At 37.6% G+C, this 21,897-nt stretch overlaps 1 protein-coding gene across 7 annotated transcripts in view; it reads left to right on the forward strand.

Annotated features, from left to right (window-relative positions):
- LOC138326489 (neuron navigator 2-like) overlaps window positions 1–21,897 on the forward strand; it is a 458,029-nt gene that overhangs the window by 214,800 nt on the left and 221,332 nt on the right. The window contains exon 1 of one of the 7 annotated variants that reach the window (XM_069272615.1): window positions 15,042–15,188. The exons of the other annotated variants lie outside the window; for them this stretch is intronic. Coding sequence (XP_069128716.1) covers window positions 15,156–15,188 — 33 coding nt within the window. The 5' untranslated portion in view covers window positions 15,042–15,155. Of the gene's footprint in view, window positions 1–15,041; window positions 15,189–21,897 lie in introns of those variants that run through there. 7 annotated transcript variants of the gene reach the window in all.

Below are 21,897 nucleotides of genomic sequence, written 5' to 3' on the forward strand. Positions count from 1 at the left end.
GATAGAGTTTTAAATGTTTGGACATTCAACCACTGGCCGTATACCTCTACGATTACAAATGATACCAACTTTGAGCAATTGCCATGTACCGGCCATTGGTTTATCTCCTAGTACTCCGACTTTCCTCCACCTTCAAGATTGGCGAAATGATTCTTCAATAACCCTGGTTATTAAAAAGGACAGAAAACTAAAATAATGGACCAGATATGTTGAGTGATTTTGACATGAAGTGAAAATTGTAGTAGCAAGTGGCTACCTTTTTGAACAACAGACGGAAGATAGGTTCTAGCAATTTATGACTTGGTGCATAGTATTGCAATTAAAATGTAATGCTGAAAGACACAGTCATGCCAGCAAAGACTATATAAACTAAATGCATCTTAGCTGCCAAGTCTGAAGCACATCCTCAGTGGGAGAGAAGAACATGGAACCACATGATATGGGTTTAACTTTGTTATATGAAGAGATGGCTTGTATAGGGTTTGACTGTTGCACAATACCCATTGTCACTAAAACCATACAATGAAATATTCTGAAATCAAATATGAAGCTAGTAAAAATATGCACCAATACAATTCAAGTAGAATGCCTCATTAAATGGTACATTCTACAGGACACCATGTATATAAAACATGTAAGCATGGCTGCATGTTACAATGTATCCAGGAACATTGAATGAGCTTGCCTATAGTAAATGTTTGGTTTGAGAAAGTCCAGGTGCGTGCCTGGCTGCAGTAAACCAGTTTCCTATTGTGATGTGGTACAAAACAGAAGACAGTCGACTATCTTGTCTCTGTCTTGGAAGCCATCTGCCCAATTTACAAGCTTTTTCTTGACATAGATGATAGGGATTATCAGAGCGCTTGAAAGAAAAGGAAAATGTTTATATCACTTTTGATAAAAATATTTTTTCTGGTCTATGAGAGTAGTTTTTACTTTTACTAGCCCTTGACAGTTTCTCCATTGACAAGTTTCAGAAATTCATGAAAAGATTTTGAAAGATTGTGTTTATGTGAAATGTTGATATTGGCATCAATCTAATATAGATACCTTTTGAGGTCAAGGTTGCAGTGATTTCAGAAGTATCCTGCAACGTCTGCTTCTAGATGCAAGTATACTGCAGTTTTTGATTCAACAGTATGAATATGAATGCCTAGCCAAATATTTCAAAGGCATATTGAGAGCTACAATGAAGACTGCCATTGTAACCCATCTATATTTAAAGACATCTGTTTATAAGACCACTCCCTCCCATCCCAAATGACCAATTAAACACAATTAAAGACCACCTGTCACCATTTCCCTCTGTATCTTGGGTGGCCTTTATAGACAGGTTTGACTGTAGTACTTCCTGTATCCTATGTAGGACCCAATTCATTAGCATAGAAAATGCTGAAAATTTTATTTCATTAGCAGAATTTTCTTCATTAATGGAATTCAAATTATGCAATAATAACATATATGGGGTGATGCAGTAAGAAGTTTGCATAATAAAAAAAATAAGTTTTTTCTCCATGTGATTGGTAAGAATTTATACCACAATTTCCAACCCATCTCTATGTCTGATCTAGACTACACCAATATGTATCGGTAAGGCTCTTACTTACAATATAGACTTCTACAGAATGAGATGAGACAGCCTCAAAAAGTTCTGCTTTAGGTTTCTGAAGATTTAGATGTGTTGAATTATCAGGTGTTGGCTTGACACCAGTAAACCCTGTTTTGCCCCTTTTGACCTGACGGAGACCCTGCAAAATTCTCTACAGCTGTTTCCATGAGCAGTCACGTTCTAGTTTAACCATAAAAAGATTACCGCCCAAAATCAGTCATGAAAACTTCACAAGGCTTTTTGACTCATGGTGCCACTGGTTTATTTACTCCAATTTATGACACGAAGCTAAGCTTAATTTAATAGTTTGGCACCTTGAAAGGTTTTGTCCATTACTAAAAGAAAAACATTACTTTATAAATAAAATTATTAAGTTATTTATGCAATCAAAATGTTATACCATGTATAAACCAACTCAAACTCATTAACAATTTCCTTACCTAAAGAGCTTGCATGGGAACTGTTTTTCAAGTCCAAGGTGAAGGTCATTGTAACTGAAATAGACAATTTATTTCTGTACTCAAACTGAAAAAGTTTCTGCATGTCTTCCTTACCAAATGTGCTTGCTTGAGATTGCTTTTTAAAAGGTCAAGGCCACATTTTTTAAAATGTCAAGGCCACACTCCTGCTTCACATATTCATTACCAGGTCTGCAAGTCAGGTCAAGGTTACTCTTACTATAAAAAGAAAAAAAAATGTGCAATATACAGGCAGCATATTCTTCAGAGGAATTCTTGTTTTTATACGTTGTTACATTTTTTACGCCTCCAACCTACTTAAAATTGTATGATGTGTCTCAACATGCGTATGTGTAAAATCCTCTTTGGCAATAAGTGGAGTTGATCTTTAAGATATTCTGATATATTTGAGCCCATATTATCTGGGACAAATAACCCAGACTAAATTCTAAGGAAAGATCGAGCTGAGAAAATATGTTCCGACTGCGAAATATATGTTACATAACCCTGACCATCAGGAGGCCAGTCTAAAAATGTTGTGATGGACACTTGAAAGTGAAATGTTTCCACACATTACATAATGTAAAATGACATTCATGTGGATTTTTGTACAGAGAACTCCACTTTTTTTACCTTATAGTCTTTTGAATAAAATGATTATTTGCATAAATTCTTTGGCCTCTGCATATTTTTTAATTCTCTTTCTGATTTATCATTTAGGTTTGATCTCAATCTTTTTGAATGCATAATACAATTTAATTGAATGATTTTTCTAATGCTTCATCAAAATTAAGTTGGATAATGTGAATGTGCGAGAGTTTGAAGGATTTAAGGGGTTGGGAACTATTTAACAGATGACAGGAGGGCCTGCACTACACAATCAGCACTGACGTTAATGGCTGTGCCACTGATCTTTAGAGAAACTTGTTGATGTTATTTCAGCTCTATCTGAAATAAATGTTGCACCTCCTACACATCAAATGGCTGTTAATTATAAATAAACATGTGCAGCACTGCTCCCCTCCAATTCCAAACTCCCTCCTCCCTCTCCATTCCACTCCCCTCTCCCCATTTCTCCCTTTCTTTCATAGCTCTGTTTCTGTAAACTTGCATCATCAACATTGGAGAGAAGAATTTTCCTTTGGTCAGAAGAAACACATATGTATAATGTACAGTTAAACCTGTCTATATAGACCACCCAAGGACCAGAGGAAATTGTCTTTATAGCTAGATGGTCATTATACACAGGTTGAAGTGTGCTGAAATGGGTCCTTTGGGATTCTAGAAAGGTGGTCTTATTGAGGAGGTGGACTCTATACAGAGGTGGTCGCTAAGACAGGTTTTACTCTACCTCCCATATGGTGTTCTTGAGACCGTAAAATGACATCATAGGATTATTTTCCAGTGATTGTTTCTTCATACTTTGGTTTGATTATGTGGTGTCACTAATGCTGGAGGTTGAGTCATTTAACCCCATATAGAAACTTGGATTTCTGTGTACTGAGAGCTGTCTATTACAAAAGAAGTATTGTCAAAACTGTGTTATTGGCAAAAGGAAACAGAGAAATACTGAAAAGGTTATCAATTCATTTAACAGGACAGAGATAGTGTATTAGTGTATAACAGATGGTTGGTCTGTATTGCTCAAGGGAGACAACTCCTATCACCTTATCCTAGTATCAATAAGTTCACTGTCAGAATGTTATCAAAGAAGCACCAGATGTTAAAATTCTATTAGTGGTATAAATTAGATGATTAGATTTTAATATTGCATCGATAGACCAATGATCAAGTATTTTTATGATGCCAATGGTTAAAATATCTCGTACAGTTCACAGGCATCAGTTACAGAGCTAGTTGATAGAATATGGTTGCTTAAGCGTTTTGACTGTGCATGAAAGATGAAAGTTTTGTATAAAACCAATTGCAGTTTTTGTTTTGATATTTAATTTAGAAGTGAACTATTTTGGATTTATTGTGACAAATCATGAAAAGAAGACAATGGAATTATTTGTAATGAATTGAATTTGAACTATATTCATGAATAAAAAAATGATGAAATAATAAAAAGAATAATTAAGACAGTTTAGATAAGTTGTATTAAAGCATTGACCTGATCAGTGGAGAATATTAATTTTCTCCAAATCTTTTGATCACAAATTCCTTATTCCAATATTAAAAAAACCAATAAATAAACTGAAAGAAAACAGAATTTGTTACTTTTGAAATGATTTGAGTAGTTGTGACAGACTGTGTTTCCTTTGGCCAGTGTGGGTGTTGATTTTTTGTGTTGATATATCAAAAGTTTATTTTGACCAGCCAGCATATGTAGAAACTCCATCGGTCAGTCACTCATCAGCCTGGACATTCCATCATCAAGTTAAAGTGTTATCAAGATGGCCACCGGTCACTTTACATTAGTGTAGACAAAGTTTGATAAATGTGCATGTCTGGACCAGAATCTCCCACAAGGATGCAGGTTAAAGATCACAGAGGTCAAGACTGTGGTCAGCTGAGGTCAGCAGTTCTATTTAGCTTCTGAGAGTAAAGAATGGAATTGTTGGTTATCTTTTCAGATTAATGCAGTAAAATTCTCTAGTTTTTTTTTTATCATGTAGATTCTTATGTGCAAAATTTTGACTTTCTAATAAATGGAAAATTATCTTTCCATTGAACTTATAAGTGAAGTTAAGTAAACAAAAAAAATATGTGCACTTTTCAAAAATATTGACATTTCAGTTGAAATAATTTAGAATACCACTATTAGTTTAGAATTTAAATATATAATCAATTTTTGATATCAGATATTGATGAATGTACTATCAATTTGTATTTAATCTTTGCAATCCATAGATAAATCTCCATGCAATTTCTTTAATCCTCCTGGGAAATCAAACAGGCCTTGTCAAATTTCAATCTGAAAATGACATTTTTTTTCCTGAGAAAGTGTGTGTAAAATTTTATCCAGCTGAGTAACCATTTTGTCAATTTCTAATTTAAAAAAAAATCAATAAAAAGAAATTTCTGAAAAATCCATATATCATTTATGGTTTTCTGGTTGATTTTTGTAAAATGAGAAAAATGAAACTGTGCTTTGGATTATGAATGATTAATTGCTTAATCAGTTTTGTAATCAGTTGTAATTACTCACCTCATCCAAAGAGATGGATATCAAAAATCAGAACAAGTTGAATAACCTGTAAAAGAAATATGATGTGATAAAAAGCTCTGGAGTGGTTTTTAACTTTCTTGAGATTACTTTAGAATGAGTTGACTTAGAATCTGTAAATTCACCTACAAAACTTTTCTTCGGGGAAACAGACGTGCAGTTTAAATTTACTCTGCGCACCCAGAATCCAGGTCACACAGATGTTTGAAAGTGCATTATTTATTGAGCATTAAGAGTCAAGAGTTTGATGGATTTGTTTAAGACCTTTAGAATTATATTTGAGTAACAAATATGGGACAAATGCTGACAGTTCATATCACATTGATGGATATCAAGTTGTATTTCAATTTTAGAAACTAATTCAAGAAAACCACAAAAAATGTTGCCCTATTTATATGTATTATCCAATCATTTGATTCATACTGAAGAGATAAAACTTAAAAATAAAATAAAAAAATATTGATATCGGGCTAAATTTCAAATTTGAATAAAATGCATTAATTACACTTTAAATGGAGTTCCCCACCATCTTGCTCCAGATTTTGATGACAAAGGTAACGATAAAAGAGATTAGATAATAAATCTATATGTTCAGGAAGGCAACTTGCCAGGAACTGTCTAAATCAAAACTGATAGTTTTCTTATCTAGTGATGGGTAATGTATTTTTATCGCTTATTCCTTGATATATTTTCATTTGCCTGATAGAAAATGGTTTTTACAACAACAAAAGGTTTTCGTTTCAGAGTAAAGGAGCAAATTCACTTTGATAGATTGGCACGTTCATTTGTACGGAGGAGAGCAAAGGCTTGTTCTGATTGGTCGATACACATCAGTGTCATAAAAACACACAAATAAACCGTACAGGAAACAGAATTTCTTTAATCAGGAACGTGTTGTAATTAATGAAAGATAAAATCTTGATATGATTAATAATGGAGATTTACTGGGTATCGGAAACAGCGAGAAAATGATCTGTCACAGGGATTTGTGATGTTGCATAGAAGTAGGTCAGATTTCATTGATGTCACACTTTAATGATGTTTGAAAAAAACATATTTAAATTCTGTTTTGTCACATGTGATCAAAAGACCCTATGGTTAACATGGCAGGTAATTTGTAATTAGGCCTTAATTGATCTACATTTGGGTCACAAGTTTGATATCTAAATGAAGCAGGGAGTTGTGCATGAGTGGTTTCCCTTGTTTTCAATTAATTACTTCCCTTGCTTGTCAAGATTCCTTCAAAATATATAAAATTCCACAAAGCAGAATGCTTGATCCAAAAATTATTTTCACTACAAAGGAGAAATGAATCAAGTAATGTCAGATATCTATGGGATTATTGTCTGAACATAAAAGTGAGATATTGTTTTCCTCTGTACAGTAGTTCAGTGAAGACTTTCTACTACTCCCTGAGAAGGGAGATTTGATGGACTAGGGGGAACAGTTGTATGGTGTACTGTTTCAGTGATATATCTTGCCCCTCCTGCGATCTTTGACTATAATGGGGACTTGGGGAGGAGTACATGAAGCCCTAGACTTTGATGTTAGATATGCTTGGATTGTACTCATTGCTCCGAGCCTGCAGTTATGATGTGCAGAATGTATAGGGGGAGGAGATTTATTGGGGTGGGCTAGTCAGGAAGTTTGAGGTCTGAGAATACTTTTGTAACTATTGTACAACAAGTTACCAGAATAACAGATGATTCATCAATCGTGTTCTCTGTTTCCTGTGTTTCCAGGGGTCTGTAATGTATTGATTTATGAATAACCTCAATCGTTGTGAGAACAATTTTGCTGGTGAGCACTGTGCAAGCCTGTGCTGAACATCCCAGAGTATCTACCCAACACCCATGTAATCATCCATCATCATCAACATTTACAGGTCTCTTGGACCTTTTGTAAATTTGAGGTTAGGCAGACAATTAAATAGTGGTTGTTTTTAGAGGAGTGGAGACAATGTAAGAGGCTCAATGATACCCTTTAGTGTGGTCCTGCCATTGTCTGGGACCACTTGTTAAAGCTTTGTTAGATTGACCTTTAATCTTGTAAAAAACTATTTTCTTGTGTTCAAAATCTTGTCATATGACTAAATTAAGGATACATTTTAAAGATATTAATGTTATTCAAAATCTGAAATGATTAATGTTTTGAAAGGGAAAAAAAAAGAGTAATTTCAAAGATGTAACAATCAAATTTGGTATTTACGATGTACACTAACAATGCTTTGCCACATTGTAGACATGACAATATTATATAAAATACCAACAGGATGCTAGAGTAATAGGCAATCCACTTCAGGTCCAGTCTGACCAGGTGAATAAGAGATGTTTAGTGGTCAGCAGGGGCTTACAGAGGTCAGTCTGGCTACAACCATTGATACTGGAATCAATTAAGAGACTTTCTGGGATTGAAATAAAGGAGATAGAAGTTTGTAATTATATTACATGATTATAGCTATGTCTGGTATGTAATCATTGAACGAATTACCTTATGGGTCAGAGAATATGACCTTATTTGGTTAAGGGGTATCAATCTAGGACTTGAAGGGACTTGACCATAGGGAGTCAGTGAAATTGTATGGGGTATGACCTTTAGAGGTCAAAGGTATGACCTTATAGGTTCAGGAAATATAATGATTGGGCAAGGGATGTAATACTACCTTGTGTGATCAGGGAACATGATATAACCCTTGAAATGATCTCCCATTCTGTAATACCGTTATCTCCCTTTCTGTAATACAGTTATCTCCCCTTCTGTAATACAGTTTTATCATCCCTTTTGTAATACAGTTATCTCCCCTTTTGTAATACAGTTATCTCCCCTTTTGTAATACAGTCATCTCCCCTTCTGTAATACAGTTTTATCTACCCTTTTATAATACAGTTATCTCTCCTTCTGTAATACAGTTTTATCTCCCCTTTTGTAATACAGTTATCTCCCCTTTTGTATCGCAGTTACTTCCCCTTTTGTAATGAAGTAATATTCTCTTTTATATTGCAGATACCTCCCTTTTGTAATAGCTACCATCGCCCACTCTATGCAATGTAACTAGTCTAATCTCAAAGTTTCAGTGACTATTAGGCTGTTAATTTGGGATGTATAAATAAACAAGTGACAGATTTGGACTATAACATCAAATTTATTGGGGAATTAATTCCAGGAAATTAAGGGTGGAAGGGGAGAAGGGGGTGGCTGATTTATTCTTTACTTTATTTGATAAAATAACATTATCTTTCTTTAGCTTATGTCTAATGTCAATTAGCTTGGACGGGTATCTGATATAACGTACCATACTGACAGGTCAGAGGACTGTTATGGCCCAGAGATATAAATACAATGATTACCAACAGAAAAATTATTAAAAATAATGTTACTAAAATCTGTCTGTATGTTATTCCTTGGAATTTCTAGTTTTCCTGATTATCAGTGTCCTGGTTATTGCAGGTCTTACCTCGAGCCCTAGAACATGTGTAAGGATGGCTATAATTGACTTGTATGTTTACAGAGGCAGGCAGGGCTAGGGTTGGCTATTTCATGGTTATAGTATGTAATAATTGTGAAAGCTTTAGAACTTATACAATATACCAGCTGGCTTTGTGTATAGTACAAACTCTTTTTACCCACATGCTAATCCAATTTTCTCTCTCACTTCACCATCCATCTTTCTCTTTGAAATAGGTCTTGTGATAATGTAAGAGTGGGGGGAATTTATTTTCATATTATTTAGGAGGAAATGTAAATCTTCAACGTTTTTCCAAAATTGATCAAAATATGAATACAGATGAACCTAGTTTTAAGTCAAATCGTTGGTATATTTTGCAGACCATGTTAATTTCAAATATTTTGTTAGTATCAAGCACCATACAATTGGCTTGAAAATTGATTTTTTCGGTTTTTTCTCACCAACTCTGAGTTAATTAACAAATTTTGACTTCATTAATCTAATTTAATATTTTATTTGATATGTTGTTAGCTGTAACAGTGATCGAAAGAAGCCAAAAAATGTGTACAGCTCATCGGCAACATGTTTGTGGTGCTTGGTTTAGGTCTTTCTTCGAGTTGATGAATTCTGAGTTCTGGTTTGGATCGAGATTGCGTTCAGATGGTGGCACTTTAGCTAAAATACCTCCAGCCCCTACAGTATGGCACTGCATTACCTAATGGTAAACCATTTCAAGGATTTAGCATGTGTATGCACTTGTAAGACTTACCTTGTCTCTCACGAGGTTTCAACAGTTAGATCCCTGAGGCCGTGCAGCTGATGCTGGGGTATTTCAGAAAACTGTGATAATTTTGACAGTTTGATCTTGGATAAACTTGTCAATCCAATTTTCTATCTTTGCAAAAGGACATAAATGCTCTGAAAACTGAAATGGATACACATATACTTACATATGAATTAATTTGTGATTAGACTCGGAAATAAATCTTTGTGAGAAGAGGGACTAGTGATTGAGGATTTTTCCTATTATTATATTTACACTTACAATATCTCAAGTTTTGAATCTATTCATAATGAACTTAAAAAAAGAATATCTCTATTTTTGAGCCCATTTATAATGAACATAAAAGAAATACTGAATATTTTTTGCTACCTTATTGTTAACTTCTATGAGTTCCTGTGATCTGTGTAGGGCCACCTGTGCTTATTCTCTAAATAGGTAGCCACATGCTACTACAACAGAATCTAACTTGACCCATGTATGGTATGGCTGATATAACTAATAACAACTATTGTCTTTTGCCTGGAATGACAGATATTCTTGTTTGTTGTTTACCTGAGGTAACCTCAGGCTTGACCTTGGTCAGCTTCCTTGACCTTATAACCAAATATTACACTCCCTTTCATCGTTATGCCTACCAGGTGCGCGTGCAGGTAAACTTCTGCAGTAAAATCCTTTTTGTAATTTGAAGTTTCTTGGGTGATCTTTGATGCCGTGGCACACAGGCCAGGCCAACAATTATGTCAAATAGTGTCTGCTGTTGGTTTCTAATTCTGTTATTGACTGGTGCTGGTATTTCAAAGAACGAGCTCAGTAGGATCCCTATTGCCACCCTGTACTCCATTTATCCGTTACAGGTGTGGGTATTGAGGCTGACTTTTGTTGCAATTTTTCGTTGCATGTACCTGCCCCAGCAGCAAATTGCTCCTGATTCAGCCATCTTTGATGGCCGTCGTAATTTGTTTCTGGTCTCAAGTGAACGCTTTTTTAATTTCCGCTAGCACAATGTGGTTTCAATGATCTCGACCACTCAGCTAGGATGTGCCGTAACATTAAAGAAGACTTTCTGCTTTTAAGACTTTTATGTATGGCGTAACGGTTTGAGCTATATTGAACCAGACATCCTTCGTTCTGAAACCTTTGTGAAACATTAAAACATACAACCTAAATTCAATTTGATATTTTTTGTGAGGGTTTCAAAAGGTTATAGGTTTTTTTGGTCTTTATTTCGTCTAATTTCTTGAAATTTGATTAGAAAATTTCAGAAATGGTTTGAGAGGAATTGTTTTGTTAAAAAAATAAATTGAAATTGTTTTATTACAACGGTAAAAAATTGTGGAAGATCAATTCATGGCTGGATGTGACTGCAATATTGGCAGATCTATCTTTTTTGCAGATAACAAAGTTGATGAAAAATTAATTTGGGTTTTTGAAACTAATATTCTGAATAAGCTGATGAAGTAATATTTGACAGGTCCATATGCAGTCACAAAAGTCAACTTAGCAAAAAAAAAAGTCCTCATTATCAAAATGATGAATGTATAATCGATGGCTCATGCTGGCATCACAAATAAAATGAAGTATAGATTTGAAAGCGTTCCTGAAACATGTATGTACACATGCGCATTTTGAAATAGACATTTCACCAACATATTTCAGATGTCAATGTCGTTTTGTCTAAGCATGTTTAAATATTGATAAAAATGTATCAAATTTCCATATGATAATGTTTCGAAATAATTCATTGATGCAAATGTCTGTGAATCCTTTTTACTGTGAGTAATTTGTCAGGGTATTGAATGAATTTAAAATTTATATACCTAATCCAATCAGAGGAAAAATGCATTACACTCTAATGGGCATTAACAATATGATTTATAAAATTGATCATTTACAAGGAGAAATAACACCAGTTTAAAGAGTATAGTGTAAGAAACAGATCTTTCTGTATTAAAATAAGATTAAAAAAAGTTAAAAGATCAATAGAAGACATATTTTTTTAGATCAAAAAGATAAGTATCATTGTCCATCATACATATTCCTGATTATCTGTTTTTTTTTTCTTTGGATAAACAAGGTATCTCTTGTTTTGAAAACAACCCCCCCCCCCCTGTTCAGGTAAGTGGGATATGATGGTAGAGAAGAGATTTTGTATGACAGTGAAGGGAGAGTGGATGAGAAGAGATTTTGTATGACAGTGAAGGGAGAGTGGATGAGAGACATAAAGCCAAACAGCTGTGTTAAAGTGAGAGCAGGCCTCCTGGACCAATGCCAGCATCCGAAACTCTTGTGATGAAATTTACAGTTTTCTTCCCTGTCTCTGACTTGAGCTCCTTTCCTTTTTCTCTTCCTCTGTCAACATCTTGTCAGCCTAAATACTATTACTATTTGGATCTTAGCCTTCATAGATAGCTAGTCTGAATACTATGATTACTGGGGGCTCATGCAGCCCTCACGAACAACAACAGCCAAAATACTATTACTACTTGGGGCTTGGCCCTCACGAATAACTACAATCAAAATACTATTATTACTGGGGGCTTGGCCGTCACAGATAACTACATGCAAAATAATATTACTACTGGGGGCTCAGCCCTCATAGATAACTACAGCCAAAATACTATTACTACTGAGGGCTCAGCCCTCACAGATAACTACAGCCAAAATACTATTACTACTGGGGGCTCAGCCCTCACAGATAACTACAGCCAAAATACTATTACTACTGGGGGCTCAGCCCTCACAGATAACTACAGCCAAAATACTATTACTACTGGGGGCTCAGCCCTCACAGATAACTACAGCCAAAATACTATTACTACTGGGGGCTCAGCCCTCACAGATAACTACAGCCAAAATACTATTACTACTGGGGGCTCAGCCCTCATAGATAGACACAGCCAAAATACTATTACTACTGGGGGCTCAGCCCTCACAGATAACGACAACCAAAATGCTATTACTACTGGGGGCTCAGCCCTCACCGATAACTACAGCCAAAATACTATTACTACTGGGGGCTCAGCCCTCATAGATAGACACAGCCAAAATACTATTATTACTGGGGGCTCAGCCCTCATAGATAGACACAGCCAAAATACTATTATTACTGGGGGCTCAGCCCTCATAGATAGACACAGCCAAATTAAATACTATTACTACTGGGCTTGGCCCTTACAATATAGTTATTAATCGTAATTTTTTATAGAGATATTCACTATGCGCTTGTTAAAGTTTAAGCTTAATCTGTGTTCAAGGGACAAAGACAATCTGTTGTTAGTTAATTACATTAAGATTACAGTGACATTTGACCTATCACACCCATCTAAAAACCATCGGTATTGGCTGGTGAGTGAGACAGTGTGAGATATAGACAGCTGTTCAATATCAGACCGACTGTTAACATTATCAATGAATCAGCAAGTTTATAGCTGCTATTGACAGTAAGGATTTGTTCAGTTACACCTCAGCTTTATCATAACCCTAATAACCTTGCCAACATTACCCCATTCTCCATATCCCACATCCCCAATCACCCTCCCTCAGTCCCATATCCCGTATCTCCCACCCTCATTCCCTGCATACCCATATCTCACACTCTCATTTACATATCCTTATATCCCACCCCATTCTGACACTCCCTAACTCCCACCCTAATATCTTACATCCATTCTCCCCCACCCCATATCTCCGTGCCCATTCCCCTAACCCCCTCCTTTCCACACCTTATATTACCACCTGATCACCCCCCTATATCTTAACCCTCAATCCTCTTCCCTATCTTATCCCTTACCCTCAATCCCTCTTCCCCTATCTATATCCCTTACCCTCCATCCCTAACTCTCCATCCCACTCCCTCCCTCCTCCCTCACTACATCCCCCTCCATCCCCCCTAACCCTCCATCCCTCATCCTCTCCTCATCCCTCACCCTCCATCCCTACCTCCTCCCTCCTCATCCCTAACCCTCCATCCCTCTCCCTCCATCCCTCTCCCTCCATCCCTCACCCTCCATCCCTTAACCCTCCATCCCTCTCCCTTCATCCCTCTCCTCTATCCCTCACCCTCCATCCCTTACCCTCCATCCCTCTCCCTCCATTCCTATCCCTCACCCTCCATCCCTAACCCTCCATAACCCTCCATCCCCTCCCTCCATCAAACCCTTCATCCCCTCACATCCCATTAACCCTCCATCCCTCTCCCTCCCTCACCTCACCCTCCATCCCTCATCCCTCCACACCCTCATCCCTAACCCTCCATCTACCCTCCCTAACCCTCCATCCCTAACCCTCCACCCTCTCCCTCTAACCCTCCACCCTCCCATCCCTCTCCCTCCATCCTAACCCATCCCTCCATCCCTCTCCCTCATCCTCTAACCCTCCATCCCTCTCCCTCCTCCCCTCCTACCCTCCATCCCTAACCCTCCATCCCTACCCTCCATCCTAACCCTCCATCCCTCCCTATCCCTAACACCTCTATCTCTCTCACCCTCCATCCCTAACCCTCCATCCCTCTCCCTCCATCATTAACCCTTCATCCCTCTCCCTCTATCCCTAACACTCTATCCTCACCCTCCATCCCTAACCATCCATCCCTCTCCCTCCATCATTAACCCTTCATCCCTCTCCCTCCATCCCTTACCCTCCATCCCTCTCCCTCCATCATTAACCCTTCATCCCTCTCCCTCCATCCCCTCCATCCCTTACTCTCCCTCCTCCATCCCTCTCCCTCCATCATTAACCCTTCATCCCTCTCCCTCCATCCCTTACTCTCCGTCCCTCTCCCTCCATCATTAACCCTTCATCCCTCTCCCTCCATCCCTTACTCTCGGTCCCTCTCCCTCCATCATTAACCCTTCATCCCTCTCCCTCTATCTCTTATCCTCTATCCCTTTTCCTCCATCCTCCATCCCTCTCCATTCATCCCTTACCCTCAATCCTCTACCCCAATCCCCAATTATTATATCATTCCTCTGACCCCCCTCAATCTCCCTTGACAAAATTAACTTATGCATAATCATAACCCATAGATATATTTAGAAGAATTATAAACATTCAATTAACCTTTTCAGATATTTATATTTGGCAGGAAATTCAGCCAATTAGATGTACTGTAGCACTTGAAATAATTCTTGATTTATCACCACAAGTATCCTATAGTATATGACTTACTCGGTCTCCAACCAATAACTAGAGAAACGGTTTACCATCAGATCCTATGTATACATCACCATTACTAGCCCTGTTCCCTAAAGTCTTCAGTAGCCTTTTACATAATGAAACATTAGTAGCATCAGACCCCTCCAATTATCTTTGCCCTGCTCTGTCCATAACTACTCCATCTTTCTAGTCCCATCTTAGACCAATTCCTCAAACACTAGAAAAAAATCTGCTTCATCAGTTTCGCTTTCTTCCGCATCTTCACTACGATTACTACATCGTAGACGAAAATAGATAAAGCTCTTTCCCCTAGCCGACCTGCACATCTGTCAGTAAACAGCCTCTGTACCTAGAACCTACACATGCTCCCAATGCCTACCTGGATTTAGGCAATGAAGTGGATTCACAGCAAGAAAAATGTGAAATTTACATATCAGTGTTACATGTTTGGTAGTTAGAGGTGTATTTTGTGTGGATTTTAAGTGTTGTGGATGTAGTGGCGTGGATTATTAACTGGCGTGGATTCAGCTGATTGTATGGCTATGGAGGAAATCATTAAGAGAAAATTGGTAAGTAATAGCTTATTGATGTGGTTAAGGTAAGGGAAAAGGGTACTTGATGGTATCGGGCCCTATATATTGTACAGGTGTACTTGATGGTATCTGACCCTATATATTGTACAGGGGTACATGATGGTATCTGGCCCTATATATTGTTCAGGGGTACTTGATGGTATCTGGCCCTATATATTGTACAGGGGTACTTGCTGGTATCTGGCCCTATATATTGTACTGGGGTACTTGATGGTATCTGGCCCTATATATTGTACTGGGATACTGGATGGTATCAGGCCCTATATATTGTACAGGGGTACTTGATGGTATCTGGCCCTATATATTGTACAGGGGTACTTGATGGTATCTGGCCCTATATATTGTACAAGGGTACTTGATGGTATCTGGCCCTATATATTGTACTGGGGTACTTGATGGTATCTGGCCATATATATGTTACAGGGGTACTTGATGGTATCTGGCCCTATATATTGTACAGGGGTACTTGATGGTATCTGGCCCTATATATTGTACAGGGGTACTTGATGGTATCTGGCCCTATATATTGTACAGGGGTACTTGATGGTATCTGGTTCTATTGTACAGGGGTACTTGATGGTATCTGACCCTATATATTGTACAGGGGTACATGATGGTATCTGGCCCTATATATTGTACAGGGGTACTTGATGGTATCTGGCCCTATATATTGTACAGGGGTACTTGATGGTATCTGGCCCTATATATTGTACAGGGGTACTTGATGGTATCTGGCCCTATATATTGTACTGGGGTACTTGATGGTATCTGGCCCTATATATTGTACTGGGGTACTTGATGGTATCTGGCCCTATATATTGTACAGGGGTACTTGATGGTATCTGGCCCTATATATTGTACAGGGGTACTTGATGGTATCTGGCCCTATATATTGTACAGGGGTACTTGATGGTATCTGGCCCTATATATTGTACAGGGGTACTTGATGGTATCTGGCCCTATATATTGTACTGGGGTACTTGATGGTATCTGGCCCTATATATTGTACAGGGGTACTTGATGGTATCTGGCCCTATATATTGTACAGGGGTACTTGATGGTATCTGGCCCTATATATTGTACAGGGGTACTTGATGGTATCTGGCCCTATATATTGTACTGGGGTACTTGATGGTATCTGGCCCTATATATTGTACAGGGGTACTTGATGGTATCTGGCCCTATATATTGTACAGGGGTACTTGATGGTATCTGGCCCTATATATTGTACTGGGGTACTTGATGGTATCTGGCCCTATATATTGTACAGGGGTACTTGATGGTATCTGGCCCTATATATTGTACAGGGGTACTTGATGGTATCTGGCCCTATATATTGTACAGGGGTACTTGATGGTATCTGGCCCTATATATTGTACTGGGTTACTTGATGGTATCTGGCCCTATATATTGTACAGGGGTACTTGATGGTATCTGGCCCTATATATTGTACAGGGTTACTTGATGGTATCTGACCCTATATATTGTACAGGGGTACATGATGGTATCTGGCCCTATACATTGTACAGGGGTACTTGATGGTATCTGGCCCTATATATTGTACAGGGGTACTTGATGGTATCTGGCCCTATATATTGTACAGGGGTACTTGATGGTATCTGGCCCTATATATTGTACAGGGGTACTTGATGGTATCTGGCCCTATATATTGTACTGGGGTACTTGATGGTATCTGGCCCTATATATTGTACAGGGGTACTTGATGGTATCTGGCCCATATATATTGTACAGGGGTACTTGATGGTATCTGGCCCTATATATTGTACAGGGGTACTTGATGGTATCTGGCCCTATATATTGTACTGGGGTACTTGATGGTATCTGGCCCTATATATTGTACAGGGGTACTTGATGGTATCTGGCCCTATATATTGTACAGGGGTACTTGATGGTATCTGGCCCTATATATTGTACAGGGGTACTTGATGGTATCGGGGCTATGGTCTGGCCCTATATATTGTACAGGGGTACTTGATGGTATCTGGCCCTATATATTGTACAGGGTACTTGATGGTATCTGGCCCTATATATTGTACAGGGGTACTTGATGGATGGTATCTGGCCTATATATTGTACTGGGGTACTTGATGGTATCTGGCCCTATATATTGTACAGGGGTACTTGATGGTATCTGGCCCTATATATTGTACAGGGGTTACTTGATGGTATCTGGCCCTATATATTGTACTGGGGTACTTGATGGTATCTGGCCCTATATTGTAGGGTACTGATGGTATCTGGCCCTATATATTGTACAGGGGTACTTGATGGTATCTGGCCCTATATATTGTACAGGGGTACTTGATGGTATCTGGCCCTATATATTGTACAGGGGTACTTGATGGTATCTGGCCCTATATATTGTACAGGGGGTACTTGATGGTATCTGGCCCTATATATTGTACAGGGGTACTTGATGGTATCTGGCCCTATATATTGTACAGGGGTACTTGATGGTATCTGACCCTATATATTGTACAGGGGTACTTGATGGTATCTGGCCCTATATATTGTACAGGGGTACTTGATGGTATCTGGCCCTATATATTGTACAGGGTTACTTGATGGTATCTGGCCCTATATATTGTACAGGGGTACTTGATGGTATCTGGCCCTATATATTGTACAGGGGTACTTGATGGTATCTGGCCCTATATATTGTACAGGGTTACTTGATGGTATCTGGCCCTATATATTGTACAGGGGTACTTGATGGTATCTGGCCCTATATATTGTACATAGGTACATGATGGTATCTGGCCCTATATATTGTACAGGGTACTTGATGGTATCTGGCCCTATATATGGCCCTGTATATTGTACAGGGTTACTTGATGGTATCTGGCCCTATATATTGTACTGGGTTACTTGATGGTATCTGGCCCTATATATTGTACAGGGGTACTTGATGGTATCTGGCCTATATATTGTACAGGGGTACTTGATGGTATCTGGCCCTATATATTGTACAGGGGTACTTGATGGTATCTGGCCCTATATATTGTACAGGGGTACTTGATGGTATCTGGCCCTATATATTGTACAGGGGTACTTGATGGTATCTGGCCCTATATATTGTACAGGGGTACTTGATGGTATCTGGCCCTATATATTGTACTGGGGTACTTGATGGTATCTGGCCATATATATTGTACAGGGGTACTTGATGGTATCTGGCCCTATATATTGTACAGGGGTACTTGATGGTATCTGGCCCTATATATTGTACAATATACTTGATGGTATCTGGCCCTATATATTGTACAGGGGTACTTGATGGTATCGGGCCCTATATATTGTACAGGGGTACTTGATGGTATCTGGCCCTATATATTGTACTGGGGTACTTGATGGTATCTGGCCCTATATATTGTACAGGGGTACTTGATGGTATCTGGCCCTATATATTGTACTGGGGTACTTGATGGTATCTGGCCCTATATATTGTACAGGGGTACTTGATGGTATCTGGCCTATATTAATGTTAATATATGTATATAGGTCACACACCTGTAAATAACTGTATAGAGGTCACATACCTGTTAATATTTGTATAGAGGTCATACACATGTATATATCTTTATATAGGCCACACACATGTAAATATCTGTATAGAGATCACACACTTGTAAATATCTGAAAGGAGGTCACACACCTTTAAATATTTGTATAGAGGTCACACACCTGTAAATATCTGTATAGAGGTCAAACACCTGTAATATATGTATATAGGTCACACACCTGTAAATATATGTATAAGGTCACACACCTGTAAATATATGTATATAAGGTCACACACCTGTAAACATCTGTATAGAGGTCACACACCTGAAAATAAATGTATAGAGGTCACACACACCTGAAAATATATGTATAGAGGTCACACACCTGTAAATATATGTATAGAGGTCACACACCTGTAAATATCTGTATAGAGGTCACACACCTGTAAATATCTGTATAGAGGTCACACACCTGTAAATATCTGTATAGAGGTCACACACCTGTAAATATCTGTATAGAGGTCTCACATCTGTAAATATCTGTATAGAGGTCACACACTGTAATATCTGTATGAGGTCACACACCTTAAATATCTGTATAGAGGTCACACACCTTAAATATCTGTAAATAGGTCACACACCTTAAATATTGTATAGAGGTCACACACCTTTAAATATCTGTATATAGGTCACACACCTGTAAATATCTGTATATAGGTCACACACTTAATAGTAACTTAATATCTGTATAAGGTCACACACCTTTAAATATCTGTATATAGGAGGTCACACACCTTAAAATATATGTCAACACTAATTGTATATAGGTCACACACCTGTAAATATCTGTATAAGGTCACACACCTTAATTTGTAGAGGTCACACACCTGAAAATATCTGTATAGAGGTCCACACCTTAAATATCTGTATATAGGTCACACACCTGTAAATATCTGTATAGAGGTCACACACCTGAAAATATCTGTATAGAGGTCACACATCTATAAATATATGTATATAGGTCACACACCTGTAAATATCTGTATATAGGTCACACACCTGTAAATATCTGTATATGAGGTCACACACCTGAAAATATATGGTATAGAGGTCTTACATATATACATTAATATATGTATAGAGGTCACACACCTGTAAATATATGTATAGAGGTCACACACCTGTAAATATATGTATAGAGGTCACACACCTGTAAATATATGTATATAAGTCACACACCTGTAAATATCTGTATAGAGGTCACACACCTGTAAATATCTGTATAGAGGTCACACATCTATAAATATATGTATATAAGTCACACACCTGTAAATATCTGTATGGAGGTCACACACCTGTAAATATCTGTATGGAGGTCACACACCTGTAAATATCTGTAAACAGGTCACACATCTTTAAATGTCTGTATATAGGTCACACACCTTTAAATATCTACAGACATCACACACCTGTATATATTTGTATAGAGGTCACATACCCTTAACTATCTGTATAATGGTCAAACACCTGTGATGTTTGTATATAGGTCACACACCTGTTAATACCTGTATATAGGTCACACACCTGTTAATACCTGTATATAGGTCACACACCTGTTAATACCTGTAAATAGGTCACACACCTGTTAATACCTGTATATAGGTCATACACCTGTAAATATCTGTACATAATCACAGACCTGTTAATTTCATCAAATGGATCAATTACCTGTAGTGATTTGCTTTGATGTACCTTTTCTGTAAATGTAATTATACAGTTCAAATACTTGTTAGTTTTTGTATAAAAAACATGAACAGGTGTAATTATCTATGTTATGGAAATTGACCTATAAATATCTCCATAGTGGTCTGAGGAGAAAATGGAAATGTGAATAGATAGAATATAGAATAATATAAGTACAGAATGCCCTATACAGTCTGTAATCTGAATACCTATAATTGCCTATCTTTGTTAATGGAATCTAATGTATTTTGGCGATTTACAACTTTTGTATGGCCTTCCTCTGCACCTCCCTGGTCCTATGGGTATCCCTCAATAGCCATGATAGGACCCTTGGGTTGGTGTTCCTCTTAATACGTACAATGGCTCATACCATGATGCATGTTAAAGAGTTGGGACTATAAATAGTAGTGTATGTCTCTCCTTTGGGGTTTCTTAAATAGGATTTTTCCTAATAAGGTTGTTATATACAAATTAAGTTTACTAGAATGATGTAGATATATATGTGTGTTTGTAAAGATTATTTATGAAACAAATTGTTTGCTTCCATCTTTCTTAAGCTTTTGATGTTTTCAAAAAGATAATGGATGATGTAAATATGTAGATTAATAGACAGATATTTGGTAATTAAAGCTCATGATTATTTCCATTCAGGAATAGGATTAGAAATCTTATATGTTGACCATATTTAATGTTAGATTTAGCTTATCAGTGTAGATCAAATCTATTTTTGCTTCACATGAAGGATTCTTAGTCACAGTTGACCTTATTGACCCTAATGTGAAAGGGAGAAAGTTTGAACCAATTCAAATATATGCTGTTTTACCTCCCAAGGGGCAGATAAAAAAATGTCCTTATAGTCTTCATATACAGGTTGACTTGTGTTGAGACTGGTCATTTGGGAACCTGAGAAAATGGTCCTATTAAGCAGATCGTCTTTATACAGAGGTGGTCACTTAGGCAGGTTTTCCTGTAAGTGATAATTCTACTGACCTTGGAGATTTAGCTCCAAGATGGTGTAGAATTCTGGTTGCTTTGAAACATAGGCAAGAGTCTTTTTAACATTGATGAAAGATTGGCAAGCATCCCCCAAACCTTGAGAAAGGACAAGACTTCAAAGTTTGGCAAGCATCTTCAGAACCTTGACTGGTGATGCTCCGAAACCAGTAAATCAATTACTTCATAAGTTATTGGATAAAAGTAAAAAGATGGCTGAGATTTTGACCTTGGAAACTGAGGTTGTTCTGACTTTGTGACAAGAATCATTGTTTTTCCTGTGGATGTGTTTGTTTGATCGGCTGAAGAACAGCTGGTAATGTTCTTTGCCATTTTCTGTTCCAATCTTCTGCCCATTTCTCATTGTCAGAAAATGGCTGTCATTGTGTATGCTCACAAGGTTCAGATAAGAACTCTTTTGTAGC

The sequence above is a fragment of the Argopecten irradians genome, chromosome 1 (genome assembly GCF_041381155.1).
Source record: "Argopecten irradians isolate NY chromosome 1, Ai_NY, whole genome shotgun sequence".
In the NCBI taxonomy this organism is placed as follows: domain Eukaryota; kingdom Metazoa; phylum Mollusca; class Bivalvia; order Pectinida; family Pectinidae; genus Argopecten; species Argopecten irradians.